Consider the following 23,863-nt stretch of genomic DNA (forward strand, 5'->3'; position numbering starts at 1 on the left):
TGTTGATAAAAATGTTTTATGGTTCTTCACAAAACACAAGGTCCTGTTTAGACTGTACTGAGAGATGTTGTGGAAAAAGGGACGTCTGACACACTGACTGACACACACACACACACACACACACACACACATCATTGAAAGCATCTGTAAAAAGGAACTGTCTCTTGACATCTGTCTCTTGAACACAAAAGTGGTTCCTGCAGATGTATATGATCAGACACGTTGTAAGGCTGTTTTAAAAGTCCTGCATATCAGCATCCATGAGGACGATCAGTCCTGAGTTTAAAAGGGTTTCCTTCCTCTTCCACCACCTCTTCCTCCGCCACCACCTCTTCCTCCGCCACCACCTCTTCCTCCGCCACCACCTCTTCCTCGTCCTCGTCCTCCTCCGCCGCCTCTTCCTCGTCCTCCCCTGTGAGAATGTAAGTGTCCGGCCGACCGTCTGATCTTCCTCCGCTCCTCATGATGGTCACGTTCAGCCTGCTGTTGAAATCGCTGCCTCTCCGTCTGACAAAATACAAGTACAAGAAACGATTAAAGCCAAAATGATCCACAACTTGTCTAAGTTTTTTTTATATTTTTTAGAATTTTTTCCGAAAGGTTAAAAAAAGGCTTGGCTGCGTCTAAGCAGCGTTGAGTAGTGATTAACTAAAAGCAGTGACACAGTAGACTCAGCACAACAATAGCTTTTTTTATTTTTTTTTTTTATAAATAGTGTCGCTTTCCACTAACAGAATATCCTTTTCCAAAAAGTTCAGTGTAGCGTAACAACTGAGCTGTAATCAAATGCGTTTGCTCGCTCTCTTTCAAGAAGTACTGGAAAACTTGATTCATTTTAGTGATTCATCAGCTTTCTTTAGTCATTCTTTGGTTTGTTCAGACTCTTCACGGAAAGGTCCCTGCATGGCATTTTACATTATTTATAGTGAAACACAGCTTTGAAATTAGTACTGCTGTCCATCAGTATATTTTTACTCTGTTCTAGTTCTGATAGTTTGTATAGTGTAATTCAAGCTTACTGAGGTCAACTTAACTAAAATGGATAGAAAAGCAACTACTGCTTAAACTCGGAGAACTAAATTCCGAACAAATCCACTATGAGAAAAATCTGGTGTTTTAATTCTTTGTCCTATTGTGAATGTAGCACAACCACAGAGAACAAGCAGGTGTTTTCATGCGGATAATCTGCTAAAAGAAAACTTTGTCTAAAAAAAATGAACAAAGTGTACTTTTATTTTAAACTTGCATGCTGTTGTTTTTCCACAAACAGAGAATGGTTGAGACGCTCAAGAACAAATGATGCCAATGAAAAGATTGGGGTCACTGATTTTTTGATGTCAAGATGTTGTGTCTCATGTGTTTACCAAGGCAGCGTTTGTGTTATCAAAAACATAGTAAAATAGTGATTGTGTAATATCATTACAATTTAAAGTATCCTTTTTATGTGAATATATTGTAAAATGTAATTTATTTCTGTGATCAAAGCTGTATTTTCAGCATCATTACTCCAGTCTTCAGCGTCACATGATCCTTTAGAAATTATTCTAATATGCTGATTTGCTGCTCAATTATTGATTCTATTGAATTATTATTGCTCAATTATCAAAAACGGTTCTTATTGCTTGAAAACAGTTTTTGTATACAAAATATTTTTAAGGAAACCTGAGGGACAGGAAGCTCAAAATAACAGCATTTCTATGAAATATTCCTTATATTACAATCCTAAACATCTTTACTGTGATTTTAACTTAATTAATTCTTGCTAAATTAATGTCTTTTTCAAAAAAATGTACTGACCCCAATATTTGAACATTAATTGTGTCATACTTCCTTGAGAACTACAGCAGAATGGTTAAATAATCACTGAACCATTACATAAGCTATTAAATGACTTATATGATTATAGCGCATGAGTCATATAGACTACTCAAACTATCCAGTTACGAAAATATTTTCAGGTTCATTTAACAACCCAACAAAGCAGCTAAGTGAGTTCCCTGAATGATGCGTTGGACAGACAGGAGGAGTATGGGAATTAAACGGGCGTGTGAGCGGTCAAAGGACAGAAAACCACGGTGAGAATTCAGAGCATACAGAAGCCATTCTTCAGTCTTTGCTGTGAGTCAGCAGAAATCTGAGCTGGGAATGAGTCTGACCCAATTTTACCACACCATAACCTTCATTTGACCAAAGACCGAGACGTGAAGACAGAATAATATATCGCAGTAACAAATTAAAAATGTCTTAAACTTTCTGCAGATGAAACCTCAGCAGAGATCAAATGAGTGGAATAAAGCCTCAATCTGCAGACTGGTGGCAGCTGGGATAGGTTGCCATCCTCATGCTTACCTTTCTGAGAGTGAACGTGAGCTGTTTGCTTCCAACCGCTGTGTCCTTGAGGTTTAGCATCCCTGAGCTCTCCTCCCGCTGGAGTCGCTCCGCCAGAGACGTCCTGAGTGACATCAAACAGTGTTACGTTCAAGTCTGAATACACAGCAATTGAGCAAAATAATAACCAACAAATAAAAATCTTTTTACTTCTGTAACGTGACTTATAATCTTGAACAGGAGAAAATAGATCATGTTAGATTTATATACGTATAGATTTAAATATCAATTCTTTTTTCTTTATAACAATTTGCATTTAGGAATCGTTCCCAATAAGACCATAAACATGTATTAATAATGCAAAATAGAGTCAATTTTGATTTCATGTTGACATTAACATGGAAAACCCCTGCTAGATTAAGTATGTAAAACATCAAGTCTGAGAGCATTAGACGATTGTCTAGCACTTTAAAACCCATTAGGAGCTTATATGGCACGTTCACTTACATGCGATTCAACCCAGAGTCAACATGTGTTACCCGTCAATAAACCACCCACTGCACGTCAAACAAGGTTAGGACGGGACAGCCATTACTGACCGACACGGAGTGCTAGTATAGCTGTTCTAACAGCAGTCATTAATATTAAATAGGTCATATCATGAAAAAAATAAAAATAAATTAAAAAAATAAATAAAAGACATTTTCCACACAATTAGAAACTATGGGTTCAGTGGTTTTAAAGGTAACCTCATAAACTAGAAACTTGATCATTTCTAGATAGATCCCTAATCATTTCAGTAGCACAGGGATGATCATTTTGTGAGTCAGTATAACGCAGCTTTACGCACAAGTCTTCAAGGTGTACTCTATTGACGGCGAGCGCAGATAAAGCCTTCTATGACAGCAATCGATCAGTTGCATGTGCCATTGTCCACACGGATATATAAAAAAAATATAGATTGTGCATTAGACTGTGCTGAGGATGAAGGGAAGCATACCTCAGGATTTAAGCTCTCAGTATACTTGGTGCTATAACAGGGTTTCTGTAGGTTTTATGATGGTAAGACCTTTTTAAGATCAAGTAAATAAAATTTAAGAAATAAATGGAAGGGAACACAATATATTCTCTAAATCTACATGTCTAGGCACACAATGAGTGTTTACCAACAGTTTGAAAATACAACTAACAGATCTCCACTACAACAGCCTGAATACCTATTTCCAATCACTAGAACATGGAAATAGCAGTAAATTTGTGTGTGCGTGTGTGTTTTTTTCCCAGTGCAAATGAATGGAGATTCTTAAAAGACACATTAATTTGAGATTTCTGAAAAATTGATCAAAATGAAGTGAATTTATGATTAAAACAAAAAGTCTTGTTTTCTTGGGGAAAAAAGTACAAAATTTAATTCATTAAACAAGAACAAATCTACCAATGGATTCAGAAAGAGCGACTTAATTTATAAAGAAAACAAGTTTTTTTGTTTAACTCAATTTTGTAATTTTCTTTTTTTCCAGAAAACAAGACTTCGTGTCTTCAACTTGCATCTCAGTTAAATGTATCTTGACTTAAGGATGTTCAGATATTTATATTGGTTAAAAAAAAAAAGAAACACTGAGAAAGATTTATTTTTTGCTTTCAAGGACATCATTTCATAATTTTCTGTTCCAATTTAAGAACTTAACTGGTTTTAAAATGATCTAAGATAAACTCACTTGTGCATCTTCTGTTTGCGGACCACATCGCCGAAGCTGCGAAACTCCTCTCCTGCTTTGATCTGGTAGAATCTGGGCTGATTCTGGCTCTGAGGCTCCTGCTGGCGGTTCCTGACTGAATCAGAGCTCTGTAAGCTGGTTTCGCGGTCCTGTTGCCTCCTCTCTTTCCACTGGTTGAACGTGCGCTCTCGCTCCTCCGCCCGTAAAAGACGGCGCTGCTCCCTCACTTCCTGCACCCAGCCCTTATCATCATCATCAGAGCTCTCCTCTTCCTCGGAGCTGCCACGGCCTTCCGCCTCCTCCTCTTCCTCATCCTGCTAGTGAGATCAAGGCAGTTTGAGAGAAATCTCAATGTGACATTTACATGTTGCACTTGTTTAAAAAGTTTCTTGGTGGTATTTTTATAATTTCCACAATCAAAGACTTCGGCTCTGTTCATAAAACCTTGAGACCTGCCTTCAGAGCTGGTCTAGTAATTGATTACATGTTATCTGGATTACATAATCAGATTACAAAAATCAAGTACATTACATTTTTTAACCCTCATAATCAGATTACAGTTTTTTTTTTTTTATAGATGATTAGATGATCTTCACACAATAGCAGTAAATCATTAATAATTTACTGATTCTGAAAAACCTTGAGCGTGTAATGTCATTATTGTCTGTCTATTAAAGTTTGTTCATGTAATGCAGGGATTCCCAACCATTTTTGTCAGCCAAACACCATTGAAATGATACTTGCAATATTTCAATAATTTAACACATTTGCATATTTACAGTTCTCTAATGCTCACATTGACATGGTAAACAGATAAAAAAGGAAATAATTTCTATTTTTAGTGTTCACGTGTTTTTTATTTTTTTATTTTATAATTGAATTAATTATTAGCATTTTATCAGCTCACAAACCCACTGCAGTTCTTACATTAAGCCCAGTTTGGAAAACCCAGGTTTAATATATATATACAGTGGTGTGAAAAAGTGTTGGCCCCCTTCCTGATTTTTAATTTTTTTGCATATTTGTCACACTTAAAAGATTCAGATCATCAAACTAATTTTAATATTACACAAAGATAATGCAAGTAAATACAAAAATGCAGTTTTTAAATGATGATTTAATTTATTAAGGGAAAAAAGCTGTCCAAACCTACCTGGCCCTATGTGAAAAAGTGCTTGCCCCCTCCTATTAAATCATGAAAGAACTGTGATTAATCACATTATTTTAGAAAGGGGAGTTAAATTTCAGTAGCCAAACCCAGGCCTGATTACTGCCAGACCTGTTGAATCAAGGAATCACTTAAATAGATCCTGTCTGACAAAGTGAAGCATGTTTAAAGACAAACACATCATGCTGCAATCTAAAGAAATTCAAGAACAGATGAGAAACAAAATAGTTGACATGTATCAGTCTGGAAAGGGTTATAAAGCCATTTCTAAGGCTTTGGGACTCCAGCAAACCACGGTCAGAGCCATTATCCACAAATGGAGAAAACTTGGAACAGTGGTGAACCTTCCCAGCAGTGGCCGGTCTACCAAAATTACTCCAAGAGCACAAAGACAACTCATCCAGGAGGTCATAAAAGAACCCAGAACAACATCTAAAGAACTGCAGGCCTCACTTGCCTCAATTAAGGTCAGTGTTCATGATTCAACAATAAGAAAGAGACTGGGCAAAAACAGCATCCATGGGAGAGTTCCAAGGCAAAAGCCACTGCTGACCAAAAGAACACAAAGGCTCGTCTCACATTTGCCAAAAAATATCTTGATTATCCCCAAGACTTTTGGGCAAATGTTCTGTGGACTGATGCGACAAAAGTTGAACTTTTTGGAAGGTGTGTGTCCCGTTACATCTGGCGTAAAACCAACACAGCATTTCATAAAAAGAACATCATACCAGCAGTCAAACATGGTGGTGGTGGTGTGATGGTCTGGGGCTGCTTTGCAGCTTCAGAACCTGGATGACTTGCCATAATTGATGGAGCCATGAATTCTGCTCTCTATCAGAAAATCCTGAAGGAGAATGTCCGGCCATCAGTTTGTGACCTCAAGCTCAAGCACACTTGGGTTCTGCAGCAGGACAATGATCCAAAACACACCAGCAAGTCCACCTCTGAATGGCTCAAGAAAAACTAAATTAAGGTTTTGGAGTGGCCAAATCAAAGTCTGGACTTAAATCCTATTGAAATGCTGTGGCATGACCTTAAACAGTCCATTCATGCTCGAAAACCCTCCAATGTGGCTGAATTAAAACAATTCTGCAAAGAAGAGTGGACCAAAACTCCTCCACAGCGATGTAACAGACTCATTGCTAGTTATCGCAAACGCTTGATTGCAGTTGTTGCTGCTAAGGGTGGCACAACCAGTTATTAGGTTTAGGGGCAAGCACTTTTTCACACAGGGTCATGTGGGTTTGGATTTTGTTTTCCCTTCATAATAAAAAACTTCATTTAAAAACTGCATGTTGTGTTTACTTGTGTTATCTTTGATTAATATTTAAATTTGTTTGATGATCTGAAACATTAAAGTGTGACAAACATGCAAAAAAATAAAAAATCAGGAAGGGGGCCAACACTTTTTCACACCACTAATGCATTTTATGATGTTAATATTAATAAAAATGGAACAGGTCTATATTTTCTTTCTATTTGCTTTTTTATATCAATATGGTACATTTAATGGTAAGTTTAAAACAAGTTAGATAAAAAGTAATCTAAAAAGCAGTCAGAATACATTACCTAAAAGGAGTAACCTAGATTACGTTACTAACTACAGTTTTATCATGTAATCAGTAACTTGTAAGTAATCTACGTCTTGCTGTCTAGATCAGTGATATATACAGATTTCATTAATATTTGTGAATTAGTTTTTATGTTTTGTTTTCATTTAAATTTCAGTGAAAAACTTAGATTGGTCCTTTTGTTGTTGTTTTTTGTCATTTTTAGTATTTTATTATCATTTTTTTTTTACATTTACACATCCCCAGCAGAGTTGTCACGAGTTCTAACTTTGATACAATATCTTGAACACTATTTATATTTCATACCTTTTTCAATACAGGAAGGAAAAAAAAAAACGTACCTGTTCCTCTTGCTGAACAATCTGGCTGAGTTTCTTCCTCCTCTTTTCACCCACTTGAGACACGATGGGGTTGAGCAGCCGGAACTCCTCGCTTCGCTCATCCACCTGGTAATCAGGGTTCTCGAACATCACCTTGAAACGGTCGTCCGTCAGGAGATTGGCTACGGCCTTGAGAGAAAAACAGATAAGAGCAGGAGGAGTGAGAGAGACGACAGAATTAAAACACTCGACTAAAATATTTCTGTATTCCATCAGTGTAGAAATCAGTCAAAGAAACATTGCCCACATTGCCCTTTTTCTTCTTCTTCTTGGTTGAAAGCTCACTTTCCTCCATGAGTTTCATGGCCAGTTCCATGTTGACCTTGGGCAGCTTCTGTTAGAGAAAACAAGACAGAGAATGACGGAGTCAAAGCACTGATGATAACAGACTATGAGAACTGCTCTGGAAAAAAAACTGTTATATTCACTCAATACTAGGGAAAAAGTGTATTGACAAAATGGCGATATGATCTAGTGTCTGTGAATATTGTGCTGCAAAAACACTGGTTTAAATATGAAGCCTGCACGTCTGTGTGAACGAGTGACGTGATTTCATCTTTTACACGCAAACTGAAGCATACTCACTACATGAGCACATAAAAACTTCAACTTCATCTCCAGAGCTGCTCTGAGAGTCACTGCAGCAGATTTACACCATTTCATTTGTGAAAAACTACCGTCATTTACAGACACAAACTCAAAGACCTTCACTACAACACACCATAATAAATGTTAAAACATTTCATAGGGTCCTATTACTGTGAACATTTTAATAAACTATTAAAGTGGTTACATTTTATGATTTCAAATAAATATTAAATTAACTATTAAAAAAGAATAAAATGGAAAACATGGAATTTGGGAAAAATAAAATGAAATTTAGTAATGGGGTCCATATTGGGTCCATATGGTTAAACATTTAATAAAGTGTTATTCAGTTATGGAAGTTTCATAATTTCAATTAATTACACTTGCTTTTTTATTACTAAAATTACAAAATGGAATAAGCTGGAAAAAAATAAAACGGATTTGGTTGCACTTTATTTTAAGGTGTCTTTGTTACAGTGTAATTACATATTTAAGTACTGAGTAATATTAATTAACTACATATACTTACTATATGGTTAGGGTTAGGATTTGTCTTAGGGTTACTTGCATGTAATTTGCACACACACACACACACATTACCTTGAGCTGCACTCTCTGAGTTCTCGACTCCTCGATCTTCTGCCGGATTCTGTCCTTACGGTAATCTTCATAGGCAAACGGGTTTGCCATGGTCTTCACCTACGCCAATGCACAGGAATTAAACATGAATCATCATTTAAAAACCAAAAATGTTCAAACAAACTACAAAACGTGCACAAATGCTCAGACACAAATCTGCACCTTGTGGTAGAGCCTGATGTCCATGAAGAAGCCGTGCATGTAGGCCCTGAGCAGAGGCGAGCCAATCAGATGCGTCACGCCTTTCAGGAGGGAAAAACAAGCAAAACATCAGGAAATGCAACACAAGTTCAAGAATCACAAAGAACAATAGATTTAGAACAAATAATATAAGCTGCTCGGTTGGTCCCAAACCACTATGTGTTTTGGGTGTATATTCCACACTCAAGTTGTTTCAAAACTGTATGAGTTTCTTCCTTCTGTTGAAAGCAAAATAAGATATTTTGGAGAATGTGGGTAAGCAAACAGTGATTGGTTCCCATTGACTTCCACAGTATGGAAAAATAGTAAGTCAATGGCTACCACCAACTGCTGCTTTCAACAGAAATAAGAAACTTGAGTAAATGACGACAATTTTCATTTTTGGGTGAACTATCCCTTTAAACCTGATTTAATGTGCAAATGCCATAATATTATAACAATCTATCAGATGAAGTGGACAAAAAGATATAATGTTCAAAATAAAGACAAGTACAGACTGACTTCATGCATCCACTAAAAATCACTTTGGCATCAGTTGAACAAAGGTCACCGAGCAACAAAATGATGAAGAAAAGTTAGTTTTGAACAAAACTGGTTTGATAATTTGCTTAATACTTTTTGGGGTCATTGTAGTGTTTCCTGAGCATGCACAGTTTATCTGCTGGATAATCTCATGCAACTAAACCCTCAGAGAAGAGACACAACAAGTACACAATATTACGCCACCATTAGACACTCTGAGCACCAAAACACCAGCATCCTCAACCCAATGCTGTATTCAACAGACAGCATGACAAACCTGCTTATATTGTATTTCCATGGATTTAAAATCGCAAGGTTCAATGAAGACATGCTAAAGCATTTAAAGAATTCAGCTGACCTTTGTCTATTGAGCAGGGATGAACTATTCCTTCAATTACACTCTGAAAACTTTTACTGTTATCAGGAAAGAGGCTGATTACACTACAGATACAACACAAAACTGACCAGAGACTGTCTGTCTGAACAGATCCGGACCCAGAGCACCTCTGCTGCAAATTACAAACATGTCTCTGTGACAGACCAGGCTGCCAAATTTCATCATGGTCTACTGTTATTTTTATTTCTTCCTTCTATTTTTATGGCTGAGAAACAAACCAAAATTTAAAACCTTTTTCAAAAACAAAACCTTCCATTCATTGAAATCATGATGCACACAATAAATCAATGGTAACGCTGCACATTAAATAAAATGTTCTATATGTCATCATTATATGTTATAATATTAATGTATTAGGTATCATAAACTAACAGCACGGTTTTTATAAATTAACTTTTTACTAATTAATTTTAAATGAATTAAATAATGTAATATTTGTAATAAATGTATAAACTACCATTTGTTCATTGTTATTCCGTAATCCATTAGCAGTTATACGTTACGGTTAACGATAAAAATGTAGTTAATGTGTGTATGTAGAAACGTTAAAGTGACAGTTCAGCAACAGAATTTCCATAAACACCAGACATTCATTATTCTTTGGAACACGAATTAAGATATTTGTTATATTCTCATTATTTTTATCTATGCATTGAAAAAGCCCACATAACCAACATTTTCAAACTTCAAAACACAATCACTTCATATGATGAACAGATTTAATATAAGCTTTTATGCACAAACACACAACGACACACATTCACAGAGCTTATCAAATATGGTAAATGAATCAACCGCACTTGCTTGACATAAGAAAAAAAAGTTTTCCATATATGTGCGCTGCATGTGCATTCATCAATATTTATGCATGCATAAAAAAATAATAAATAAATTAAAAACGCATCATATAAAGCTATTGTGTGATCAACGTTCAATGATTCAAAGTCCACTGTGTTAATAAATGCTCCTGCATACCATCTAGGCTAACTCATTTAGGGGGAGGTGCAACAGTACAAACTTTACTGGATCTCCTGCACATCTCGATATGTTTAGTTTAAATGCATTTCTTGAATTTCTGCACCAGCGTTTTTAAAATTTGTTAAATGAGGGAAAGTTTCAGTTACTACGACTTTTGCCAGTGACGGTGGCATGGCCAGACAAGAGACAGAGCGCTCAATAGGCACTAGTCCTGTTACATAACCCTGCTGAACCCCGTCCCTCCACGTCACATAACCCACTGCATCACATGCTGACGCTGGCATTCCTCTGCTGTTTTCCCATCCTCGACCCACTGAACTGGATCTTATCATCGCTGTAGGCCTCACTCAAGGACTCTCTGTGGCTCAAGGCCTGAAATCACGCCTGCGACTGACTGACGCAACTACTGGAATGTTCTCGTAGTAAATACTTTATAAGCAGATGCACCTCAAACTTTGCACAAAACTTGTCATAACGTGCTCCTCGGTGATAAAACTACAACTAGACCTGGACTGACTCTGCAGTTTAAATACCATTTCTGTTCAAATTAAAACATACAGAAACAAAGGAAAAAATGTGAATACTTGTGGCTTTAATTAATTACAAATTCAAGCCTGAAAAATTGACCAGAACCCATGCCAAAATCTAAATTTTAAGTTTGCTGGGTCCAGTTGGGCCCTGATTGATTAGCGGACCTCTAATGCATTTATGATTTATGTATTTTAATTTAAAATAAAATTTCCATCCATTTGAATTACGGAGTTAACAAAAACTAATAAACTTAAATGTAATTCATATTTGTCAGTCATACATAAATGAAACAGGTCAGATTCAGTAACAGTGCAAATAAACTGATTTAACCAGGTATATTTATAAATCCAATTTGGCTTCAATCTCATACATTTTAACTAACTGAATACTTCTAGTCATTTTTAACCATGTTCATATTTTATAACTGAATAAATGTAATAGTTTTCACAAAGAACAGATGCATGCTGATTCTAAGCTATTTGAGTAAAAGCATTATGAAAATATGATTATTTGAATAAAATCAAAAATCAAGCAAATAGTTAATAATAAACTATGCTAATAAACAATGCCTCTACTGCTTCATTTCTGAATGACTAGCAAATATGCCTCACAATAAGTTAGTATTCATGCATCACATTAGTTTATATTAAATCTTTATTTGATGAAATTTTATATGCAATTCAAATACATAAATCTAAGACACATATATACATGTATATATATTTTTTTTTTACTTACTGGTGATCTTCTGACAGTTGGGCAGAAGGAGACAGACTTACCCAGGTTCTCCAGGTCTTTACGGGTGACAAACTTGTAGTCGTCATAGATGGTGCTCTCTGGGTTCTCCTCGAGCTCCTCTGTCAGGTTATCCAGGAAGGAGCACCAGCGTGGAGCCGGACCAAGAGCCTAAAGACAGCATGACACACCACAGATAATGTGAGTGGATGGGAAAATAAGGCTTCTTTTGTGGTAGATCATGAACAGCTGCTTATCGAAACATGGCAGTCTACAGATATTCTGGAGATGAACATTTAAGGATGAATCTCATTCAAACTGGTGTGATAACTGGTCAGGCTTCACAGAGAAATGCACCCGGAAGGCCAAAACCACCATCAGAAACCCAGGTTACAACACTTTCACCCTTCTGGGAAACGATACAAAAATAGCTTTTACTACATAGCAGTTGCTCTATTGAAAACCCCACCCTCCACAGGGGTGACCTAAAGACCTCAACCACTTCCCTACGTGTAAAACCCATTCACTGTGTAAAAGTCTTTATTTATCACGGTCAAGATCTCAACTTTACTACCTCAACACTTGTCACTTCCTGCTTAATTGCACATAATGTCTACATTTATGCACATACACAATGCTTACATTCATGCACATTTGTTGTCTTGTGTTATGTGTCCTCTGTGTACTGTGTTGAATAGCGTATTGTATATATTGTATTGTACAGAGTATTAAGTGTATAATATGTACATGGTACATCACTTATCTGCATGTATCAAGAAGGAACCTGGAGGTTGCTCCACCAGAGTTTCATTGTACATGTACAGTGACAATAAAGTTCGTTCTTACTTAGAAAGAAGTTGCCCAGACAAAGGCTGTGTTTATGCACCATTAAGACTGTTTGTATTGTGACATTTTCATGTCAATTAAGCACATTTTCAGTTAATGTGAAAAAAGATGCATAATGGCAGTATCTGTTGCAACTGACAATAATTTAAACTGATTAAAAAAAACAAAAACCCCTCAAAGCTCTTCACTGCAAACCACCAAATTAATTCCTAATTTATTAGTAAATTAATTATTTGATTACATTTAAAATAATTAAATGAAGTTTTATGAATTCATCTCATTGGACATGAATTCATAAAATTAATTGTAATTTCATTTAATTAGACTTTTAAACCCTGAAAGACAGAATTCAGGAAAAAAAGTTGTTTACGTTCATGCTTGAGCTCTAACAAACATGTGAAATGCATCCTTGCCCATAGATTTTATGTTATGAATATTGTGATATATATCAATATCAAATGATAATGGAAAAAATATTGTTTGGCCATATCGCCCAACCATAATTTTGTGTTTGAGGGGAAAATGTGATGAAAATAATGTCACAAAGTAAAAAACTTAACGGTCCTTAAAACAGGCCTTCAATTTGCAAAGTATTATTTAACGTCGTTTTGAGTTTGTTGAGAAATGTGACCAGGACTTTTCTTCACGAGATTCACTGAGCCTTGTTTGTTTGATAAGCACGTCACTGCTTTCGTGAAGGACATATCAAATGATCTGTTTATATTTTTTGGAGATCTCCAGTGTTTGGTAATTGTGTGTGTGTGTGTGTGTGTATTCAACAAGTACACACACACACACACACACACACACACACACACACACACACACAGAGTAAACGCTCTCTTATTGCCAAACACACAGAGTTATATCATGTGCAGGTCTAGATCAGAACATAGTTTCTCAGAAATGTTTCAGCGGCCCTTAACTACCATTGCCCTGTTCACTATAAACACTATAAAAGCACCGGGAGGGCTTACTTTTACTTAGAAAGACAGGAAAAGGCATAGTTGGTAGGCGTATACAGACATGCCATGACTAATCAAGATATGAGGAACAAAATGTGCTTTTTGCAGCATACTTTGATAGCACGCCATCTGATACTTACAGGGATGTAAAAGGTGTTCATTTTGGGATCTTCATTGGCAGTGAAGAGCATACCTGTAAATTGGGTCACAGAACAGCAATTAGAAAACAAACACACCCCTCATGGGACAAAAAAACTCCCAAATACAGTGAGTCAGCTGATGGACAATGTCACGCTCTGCCAATGGGTGCATGCAGGCCTAAACATTCGAGCTGTGTAAATATAATGTACTCCTAATGAACAAAGTACAATGAACAATAATCAGTCTATAACACAGAACTCTGAAATATTTTATTCTGGTCACTACCATACAAAAGAACGAGGTTGGTAGATTTTGGTCTGTAAGCCTCTTTTGTATGTTCACCAAGGCTGTATTTATTTTATATATGAAAAAAAAAAAATCTTTTGTGAAATATTATTATAATTAAAAATTCTATTGCAGTATCTCAACAACTATTGCATTGCTGTCATTCATTTACAATTTTTCATTAATAGATGAAAATTGAATAAAGCGGTCTGCAAAATATTAAAATGAAAGATTTAGTATAGTGTTACTGTAACACTGTAAGAAGTGTAACTGTATAATGAAATCCAATTTTTTCTATGCATTTATATATTTCATAAATATTTAATTTATTTTACATATAAAACAGCAATACAAATGAATGATAATTAATATAATTTGTGCTACTATTCAAATGTTTAGGGTTGGCAGGATTTTTCAAGTTTCTGAATTATGTTTGTTTGATCAAAAATATAGTAAAATGGCAATACTGTAGAATTATTACAATTTCGAATAATTGGGTCTATTGCAATATATATTTTGTCAATAATATATGCTGAATCTAAAGCTGAATTGTCAGCATCATTACTCCAGTCTTCAGAGTCACATGATCTTCAGAAATCATTCTGATATGCTGATTCGCTGCTCAAGAAACAGTTCTGATTATTATCAATGTTGGCTTTATCAAAGGAGTCTTTGATTTTGACTGCACATTATCACTTACATGGGTGCAAATTTTAATTTTTAAAAACAAATCAAATCAAACATTTCAAATCGTTTTCTTCACTCCTTTAAAAAGGCTATAATATAATAGTCTTCTCAGCTTTGAGCTTTCTGTGTCAATTACTTCCATTTCAGCTGCACAAAAGAGCCATGCTTGATTCTGCAGACTTGTATTTCATATCATATTCTTTTAATGCATTGTCGTAATTATAAACACACAGGTTTGTATTGAAAATAGTTTTACCATTTACTGCACTTAGTTATTCTTCTAATTATTTACCTAGAGCTAATAAATCAGAAGTCTGGCACATTCACAGAATATAGCTCACTTCTGAGTAGCAAAAAAGGTGGATATTACCTAATAAAATGACTGTTATATTTTTATTATATTAGTCTATTTTAAAAGGGGTTTTATTGTTTCGTTTAAGACACGCTGCCATACCACGACTAGCAATTTTCTATTGTAAGAGACATCCTACAAATTTGCACGCCCTGTGAGCAAGATGAGATCAATAATTTTGGTCTGCTTTCCAGTAAGAGAAGGATTATCATTTCTAAATATGCTACAAAGTTTATGTTGGCATCTTTCAGTACGAATGCCATGAAATGCCACAAAACTCCAATTTGGATTTCAAGGGGTCAGTTAGAAATGAACTAGTAGCTTCTTGTGGTTAAACGTCAGTTCTATTTGCGTGAACTAACCGGAGCCGGGGTAGAGACACACATCATTGATGTTGGCCTGCGGTTCGATGGAGGAAAATACTCTTCCCTAAAATTAAGAGATAAAAAAAAAAAAAGTTATGCATTTGATGTTTGTCTTTGAAGGTTCATTGCTGGACGTCTGGATATAAAGTACACCAGCAAAGCCGGACTTACATTGTCTTTATTCCACATCTTGATGATTTTGGAGTCGGCGGAGAGCACCAGGTCCAGCGGGTTGTGGAAGTGAAGGGATTTGATGGGAAGCCCATAGTAATGATCTTTAACCAGCAGAGGACGTGAAGAACGAAGATCGTAGACGAGAACCTGAGGACGCGTCACAGCTTAAAGTCAAAATGAGCACTGCTAGCCATTCAGCACTGTCAACCTGAAGAGTTTACTGATTTTAAACTGAGGAATCTCCTCAATGTGAGAAATAAAAATGACCTGTCCAGTGCTGGTGCCCACTGCCATGCCCAGAGAGCCATTAAACTTCAGTGCGCTGATGGACGGCAGGCCTTGCACCCTTCAAACATGAGAAAAGCACATAAGGACGAGGTTATTACTCATTTGATTGATAACAGTATTAGACTGGAGTAATCTTACTGACCCTAAACGTTTGATATGCAAAACATGATCAAAACATTGCTGCGAAACCTGTTGCACACAATCTACAACTACATGTCTTCTGTCGTCTGATTGATAGTTTAGGCTTTTTTATCAAATTAAAGGTCTTTTAGTATAATTGTATAAACGTCCACCTTCAGCTCGTGCTTCACATGTCTTTTTGATATTGAATAACTTTGATATTGTTAGTAATATTTCAAGATGAACACTTGCTGGAGTGAAGCAGCTTCACTTGATAATCCATAAAATCATGTTCAAATGCGAGTCTCAAATATTATCATCAGGCTTTTGATGAATGTGTATTTGTTCATCTCTCAATCATCGTGTTGCATTGTATTATATTGTATTTTGATCATCAAACTATTATGACATTACGTTTCAACATCATCTAGCTAAGATATATTACTGGAGATATAAAGTGACAACTGATATTTATGTAATTTTATATAAGTATCTGCTATACTGTTATGCATTACATCAGAATTGCATCTTACTTTTTGCCCGTATATCAACATCTGCACCAAATTTCATATTTTTGCTCAGTTTAGGCCTCTGAATAAAACTGATCTATTTTTCTTTGATATATCACACTATATGAGCCAAAAGGTCAGATGCATCAAATATGTTACTCAACAATGTTAATATTTTTTGAAAGATTGTCTAAAGGTTCAATCAATCTTTCCATTTCTAAAAATGAGTAATCATAATACAATGATTTAAATGATTATGACACAGAAATTATAAGCCTGGATAATTAACTATACGTTATACTTATACTGAAAGGCCTTCTGAAGTCATATGACAGCTTTTTAGGACAAACAGATAAATGATTCACAGAAATTCTGGTTTAACAGCCGTGGCCACCATTCATTTTCATCGCACAGGGAAAGAGCTGCATTTCTTATGCGTTAACGGAACAAGTAAGTCATATGAGTCATAAAACGGTGAGTAACAAAATGACAGATTATTCATTCTTGGGCGAATGGTGAAATATTTCTTTGAGGCGTATATGAGAATAACAGATGCATGTAAACTTACTCGGTTCCATCAGTGATGCTGCTGAGAGCGCAGTCCAAAACACCCACTCGACTCCGGACACGAGGGTCCCAGCAGTCCACTCTGCCCTTCACACACACACACATTAACACACAGCACAATAACTCTAACACAAAGACCAGTCCTGAGATAAACACCTACCTCTAATGTTCCCGCAGCAAATAACTGATGAACAGGATTGATGTCACACACGTTGATTTCTCTGTGAAGACATGAGACCTTTATAATTCATACACGACTGATCTACTGTGATCACTGTTTGGGTGTCCAACAGTATCATGTATTGAAACATGCTATTTTGCATCTCAAACTGTTATATAAAAATATTCTATTATAACAGCATTTTATATTCCTTTCTTATGCATCTTGTTATATAATTGTGTTAATACGCAATTAATTGAGACTACATCAGCATTTTATTAAAATCTATATACTATTATAGTTTGTTAATTTTGTTTTTTATTTTCTGTTTTCACTTTGATTTCAGTTAATGTTTAAGTAATTTTGCTTTATCAGGGCTCCAAACAAAAAAATCGAGTAAGTAGCCATTGGCTCCTATAAGAAAAAAACTTAGGAGGCAAGTTATTTTTTTAGGTGCCACAGAATAAACGTGTTTTATTTATTTGTTTTTTTAACATTTCAATCATACGGACATGTGTTTGTCTACTCTTTTCTTGACTTTATCAGCATTTTAATCCATCTTGTAGATGACCTGGGAACTAAGGTTCACTTAAAGTGGGAACTAAACGTCTTTTCCAACTTGAAATATACAGTCACAAAGAATTGTTTATTACACAGAATCTGTACCAATATCATGGACCATAAGAACTTTTAAGTAATTGCAATTTAATAAATTTAAGTTGGTCCAACTTAAAATAAAAAGTGAACAACACATTTTCAAACTGTTATTTGTCAGTGTAACTCAGAATTGTCAAGTTCACTTAATGTATTTCTTTAATTATGCATTAAGTTGGCGCTTTAGGAGCAAATATAGCGGCTTCTCCGAGATAGGTATAAACGGAGGTTGGAGCAGCTCTAAATGGGCGGGACTTGTTAATATTCCCTACACCAAACTCGTATTTATTCAATGACATCATTGCCTTTTGAAGTTTAATCCAGCTGTATCGAGGTTCTTGTCTTTCCATCCCCAACTGTAAGACCTCTTGAAATTATAATTAAGACTACCATTTAACATATTTAAAACTTTTTATGGCCGTAAATTTTATACAAGTAAATTGAGAGGTTTTTAAGGACCCACAGTATTTAAGTTAGCCCGCTGGGAAGGGCAGTGACACATTTTGGAAGCCCAACTGGAAAACGCAATAGCCCCGTGATTTTGCGAGCCCTGGGTTTCCTCAATTTTTTAAAGAAAAGTCAACTGATCGCTTTTTACAGTGTTAGTTGGGCTCCTCCTCAATGCATCCTATAGAAATGTTGTCAAATCTCTAACACATCCAGTCGGTTTTTGCATTTTTTATCATGTAGACAACAGGTTAAGTAAAAATATTAATAAGCAAGAGCGAATAAATATAGCAAAATGCTCCTCTTTATAATTATTTTTCTAGCTGACTGATGAGCTTACGGATGGCCAGTGGTTAGGTATTGTTACATGGCATTGTTTACAAGATTTCCACAGTTTGACACAGAATGAGCGATTACATGAGACATTTCAATAAGTGTAGGCTCTCTTATAAAACAGCCTACCTTTTGATATTAATTCACATTCATTTCATACTATAATAGAAAGATATAATGGGTTCACTTGCCACTTGAACTGAGGCGCTAAAGCGTTAAAGAGCGCCAAAACCGTATTTATTTTATGAATTTTGTTATGAATTTGGCAGAATGTTAAAGCTGATACTTTGTTTATTAAAAAGTAACAAAGCACAAAACGTATTATGATTACTGGATGGCAAGTGCGCTGCAAACAGGCTTTTCACGCATTTACAGAACTCAGCATATAGACCAGGGCTTTAGCTGTAACCCTAATCAAACACACCTGAACATGCTAATCAATGTCTTCAGGATCATTAGAAAATCACAGACAGGTGAGTTTGATCAGGGTTGGAGCTAAACTCTGCAGTGGATTGGACCTCCAGGGTAAGATTTGAGGAACCCTGAGATAGACTAAAGATCTTGATAACAAGAAGCCATATAATCGAGAATTGTTAACGATATTGCCAAGATCCACACAGCTGACAGCTTTACCTGTTGAAGTTTGTTCAAGTTGTGCATGAAATAGACACTGCTTTTCTGCACTTTAACTCTGCACGTCTCCGTCGTTTAGCAGGCATTTCGGCAGAGACGAGGACTCCTGTTTGAAACTCCTTTTTTCCATTAAAACTTTGATGCGCATCGTCTCAGTTTAATACGTGGACATAAAAGATGTGATCGCAAAACAATCAGGAAAAAAAATCAAGTCATAACATAGTCGCCATTGGCGACCTCAGCAAAAACTTCACTCGCAAATTAATATTTTTGGTCATAAATGCGACCGTTTGGAGTTTGGAGCCCTGTTTATGCCATTTTTATTTATTTTATTTTTTTATCTATTAGTCTTAGTTTAAGTTTCAGTTGTTGTAGTAGTTAAATTAAATGAAAATAAGAAGTGTTCCCTTGAATAGTAGCTGAAATAAAATAAATGTTATTTCAGTTAAAATAAATTTTATTTGAAATAAAACGTTTTCATGATTTCAGTTTTAGTGAACTATTAGAACCCTGGACTACACGTAATATTTTTCATTTTAACCATGTACGCTCCACACAGCTACATTATGCTAAAAAAGCTAAAGGTGCTTATATGCTACTAAAAATGTACAATTTTCTTGAAAGTTCTGATGTTTATATTTGATACACTAGAAATGTGTTTAAATGAAAGAAATGCTGTATTTTTCATTGCAAGCTGCATAAAGGAAACTCACCGATAACTTAATTAACTGCACCACTGTATACACAAAACATACTAACCAGCAGGCCTATAGCCACCATAGATGTGAGAAAGAACGGTTTCTATCCCACAAGCACAGCCACAATGGTGAAACAGCACCCTGAGGTGGTGAGATACTTACGCTGCATCTGTCTGTAAGGAGTTGAGGAATCGGCCTTGTTCAAGATTCAGTCTGACGACCTCTGAGCTACAGCGTAAACACAACACATGCACTTCATTTAGAAAACGAAGCAGCTCACACAAAGTTAGGAGTTAACAGGGTTTGCACAGCGTCCCGTGTATGTATATTGATACCAAAAAAAGCAATGAAAAATCAAAATGAATCGCAGACGAAAGGTCTATTCACACCAAGATTGAACTGAAAAAGTGCTCTGGGCATTCACTTGCATTGATGTCAGATGGGCAGAAAAACAGACGTCACTCGTTCCAGAACAAATCAGCCTAACTCGCATTGCAGCAAAAATTTCAACCTCTTTGATGCAAGTCATCTGATAATAAATATTTCACTCGCTACAGTGCATTAATTTACCAATAACATCATAAGCTTATTACACAGCTACGTGAATAAATGGATATAAAATATATTACACAACTGTTCAAAGGTTTGGGGTCAGTGAGTTTTTTTAATACTCTTTTGCCCACCAAGGGTGCATTTATTAGATTAAAAGTACAGTAAAAACAGTAATATTGTGAAATATTATTACTATTTAAAATAACTGTTTTCTATGTGAATATATTTTAAAATGTAATTTATTGCTGTGATCAAAGCTGTATTTTCAGCATCATTACTCCAGTCTTCAGTGTCACATGATCCTTCAGAAATCATTCTGATATGCTGATTTGCTGCTTAAAAAATGTCTGATTATTATCAATGTTGAAAACAACATATTTTTGTGGAAACTGTGATATATTTTAAGCATTCTGAAAGAACAGCATTTCCTTGAAATGACAATAGTAGATGAAATGATAAAAGTAGGAAGTAAATATGTGCTCTTGGTGTGAACAGACTTCGATAAGAGGTGCTTTTCAGTGTGATGTCTTACCTGGCACCCACGAAGTAGAGATCACAGGAAGGGTAGTGGTAGGAAAAATCTCGGCCAAACTTCGGGATGCGGGTCTTGTAGTAATGGCCGTGCTGAGAGTGGAATTCCACATAGCGGTCTATACGCAGAAATATTAGCTATAAGAAACAAGGACAAAGTCACACAAATCCTATTTTATTTGCTTTTCTAGTCGCATCACAACACAACAACTCTCAAACCTCATGTTGACAGGGTCTCTGCTGACTGTGTTTTTTAAAGTTTTTTTAAGTTAAGACTTAAGACCTGCACAAATACAATAAATACCACCTTTTTTCTAACAATCTTACTGCCTTTTATAACATTGGGAGGCACTTCTGGTTTGGGGAAGTTCCATTCAAAAAGACTGCAACAAATCATTTCAAATCAGAAGATTGCGCTACAAATAATCCTCATCCGTCATTTTGACTGAATGGGCTGTACATTTTCATTTTCAGAAATCAGGAGATAAAATAACATTACGTTTGGTATTAAGTAAAGATCATGTTCCATATTAGTAATATGCATTGCTAAGAACTTCATATGAACAACTTTAAAGGCGATTTTCTCAATATTTAGATTTTTTTGCACCCTCAGATTCCAGATTTTCAAATAGTTGTATCTCAGCCAAATATTGTCAGATCCTAACAAACCATACATCAATGGAAAGCTTATTTATTTCAGCTTTCAGATAATGTTTAAACTAAAATAACACTTAAGACTGTTTTTGTCGTCCAGGGTCACATATAGACATATATTACTATAATGATATTTAACACGTCCGCAATACTGCTGCGGATAGGAGGAGGATCTTTAGGAGTTCTTCATGGTATGCTGAAAGTCATTTTTAAAAATGATAGATGGTTAAAGGGTGAGTAAAATTACGTCACCTCATTGTACCCAGTTTTTCAAAATGCTTATTACTGTGTTCACAGAGCGAATCTTTTTCTGATTGATTACAGTGTAAATGGAAGTTACTCCCATAATTTGTGCAAAGCCTCGTGGGGCGTAGGAAAAAGGTGGATAGTTTATTGTGTAACCAAAAAAGAATGAAACAAGCCTGCAATACACCGAGACTCTGTTCGTTAAGTCTCCCGTCTCATTCAAAAAGACGAGAGAGCTGAAATATGCACTCTACAACCTATTACAATATATTAAACTCCATAAAGTAAACACTCATAAATCATCAAAATAGATCACAGGTTTGGAATAAATGCACAGTATTATTGCTCCAAAAACACAGGCCTGTAGAAAGAGCAACAGTGCAGTGTTTGGACTAGTGTTAAAACCACATTTCTGTCAAAAATCCTCTTAAATTTGTTAAAATAACGTAAGCGTACAACAAAAATAGCTGACAAGCAGAAAGAAGCATGTAAAGGCTGTGTGGGTTTACCTTCGAGTAGTCCTCAGATAGGATGTCAAACGTCACCACTGTGAGAGGAAAAAAAACCATGTGGTGAGTGACAAAGCGTCCTTAATTACAACATCAACCAGCCGCTGTGTTATTTGCAATCAACGGCACATTAATGAGAGCTCAGGTTGTTTGTGTGAGATTAAATATTAAGCAGTGCACTGGGCTTTTATTACAGAGACCATTAACAGCACCCAAACTAAACCCTCAACTTCATACCACTAGAACTAGCATTTATAACATAGATGGTACCATGGATGCTGATTGGATGATGATAATATCATATTTGCATGCATTATACAGTAATTATAACACTTACCATCAGACTCCAGGCACCTCTCGAATTTCAGAGACAGCTGGTAAGTGTCATAGCATCGGACTCTAGGTTTGTATGTTCCTGAGAGCATTCAACAACATTTTCAGATGATTTCAAATTAATGTTCAGCATCATTTATCTGTACATTCGGCATAAAAGATACAGACCTGCAGCTAAAATGAACTGTCCATCTCGTGACACTCGGATGGAGGTGCAGACTGTGGGCATCTCAAACTCCTGAATCAGCTCAATCCTCTTCTGGATATCTATTAAAGATATGATTGAAGATGTCTTTATTAATGCGCTACAGGAGAGCATATAAGAGAGAGTGAGCCAAACATTTCACATTTTACTAATGCACATAATTCATATTACAAGAACAGTAAAATGTACATTTCGCTAAATTAAAGGGCGTTACAAATGTTAATAACACTCAACCCCGTTTTTATTAAAACTATTATTTATAGCATTATTTCACAATATGTTAAAGGGTATGAAACATGAGAGCTCACCAACATCACTCTTCTGTAAGACTCTCTTCTTTCGATCCGACAGCCACTGAAATAAACATATGTAGTGTCGGTGTCAATTATTTCCTCAATTAATTGGATTACAAAAATATATATATATATATATATATATATATATATATATATATATATATATATATATATATATATATATATATATATATATATATACACACACATTCAGCATACATATGCTGAATGTACACACACTTATTAATTTAATAGAAAGAGAGAGAAATCAAGTATAGTGAATGAACAATATATAATGTGCATAAAAAGGAAACATTACATTCTAAGCCTAAAAACAACCACTTGTCCACGGTTTTAAAATCATTAGATTAAAAATGATTTTGAAATGTTGACATTACACGAGGTACATTCATAATTCACACCATAACAAAACCAGTTAAAGACAAATACTAATGTAACGTATGACATGTCTGTATTACATAAATCTAAAGCATTAGTACTTATTAATTAATTCACCGAGGGATGTAAACTCTAGCTGTGTACTTATATGTAAAGTC

At 35.6% G+C, this 23,863-nt stretch overlaps 1 protein-coding gene across 2 annotated transcripts in view; it reads right to left on the bottom strand.

The window, feature by feature from the left end:
* Positions 1–23,863, bottom strand: part of nol10 (nucleolar protein 10) — a 24,248-nt gene continuing 385 nt past the window's right edge. The window contains exons 2-21 of one of the 2 annotated variants that reach the window (XM_058749971.1): positions 23,319–23,364; positions 22,974–23,072; positions 22,810–22,887; positions 22,473–22,510; positions 21,065–21,201; positions 20,143–20,208; positions 17,216–17,276; positions 17,057–17,142; positions 15,839–15,917; positions 15,569–15,718; positions 15,395–15,461; positions 13,708–13,760; positions 11,801–11,927; positions 8,555–8,634; positions 8,354–8,452; positions 7,413–7,499; positions 7,127–7,294; positions 4,047–4,360; positions 2,350–2,452; positions 1–507 (exon numbers count right to left, since the gene is read on the bottom strand). In XM_058749971.1, the coding sequence (XP_058605954.1) occupies positions 283–507; positions 2,350–2,452; positions 4,047–4,360; positions 7,127–7,294; positions 7,413–7,499; positions 8,354–8,452; positions 8,555–8,634; positions 11,801–11,927; positions 13,708–13,760; positions 15,395–15,461; positions 15,569–15,718; positions 15,839–15,917; positions 17,057–17,142; positions 17,216–17,276; positions 20,143–20,208; positions 21,065–21,201; positions 22,473–22,510; positions 22,810–22,887; positions 22,974–23,072; positions 23,319–23,364 (2,163 nt within the window). In that variant the 3' untranslated portion in view covers positions 1–282. Of the gene's footprint in view, positions 508–2,349; positions 2,453–4,046; positions 4,364–7,126; positions 7,295–7,412; positions 7,500–8,353; positions 8,453–8,554; positions 8,635–11,800; positions 11,928–13,707; positions 13,761–15,394; positions 15,462–15,568; positions 15,719–15,838; positions 15,918–17,056; positions 17,143–17,215; positions 17,277–20,142; positions 20,209–21,064; positions 21,202–22,472; positions 22,511–22,809; positions 22,888–22,973; positions 23,073–23,318; positions 23,365–23,863 lie in introns of both variants that reach the window. The other variant, XM_058749970.1, reaches the window with a different exon arrangement.

Source organism: Onychostoma macrolepis, chromosome 17 (genome assembly GCF_012432095.1).
Source record: "Onychostoma macrolepis isolate SWU-2019 chromosome 17, ASM1243209v1, whole genome shotgun sequence".
Lineage (NCBI taxonomy): Eukaryota > Metazoa > Chordata > Actinopteri > Cypriniformes > Cyprinidae > Onychostoma > Onychostoma macrolepis.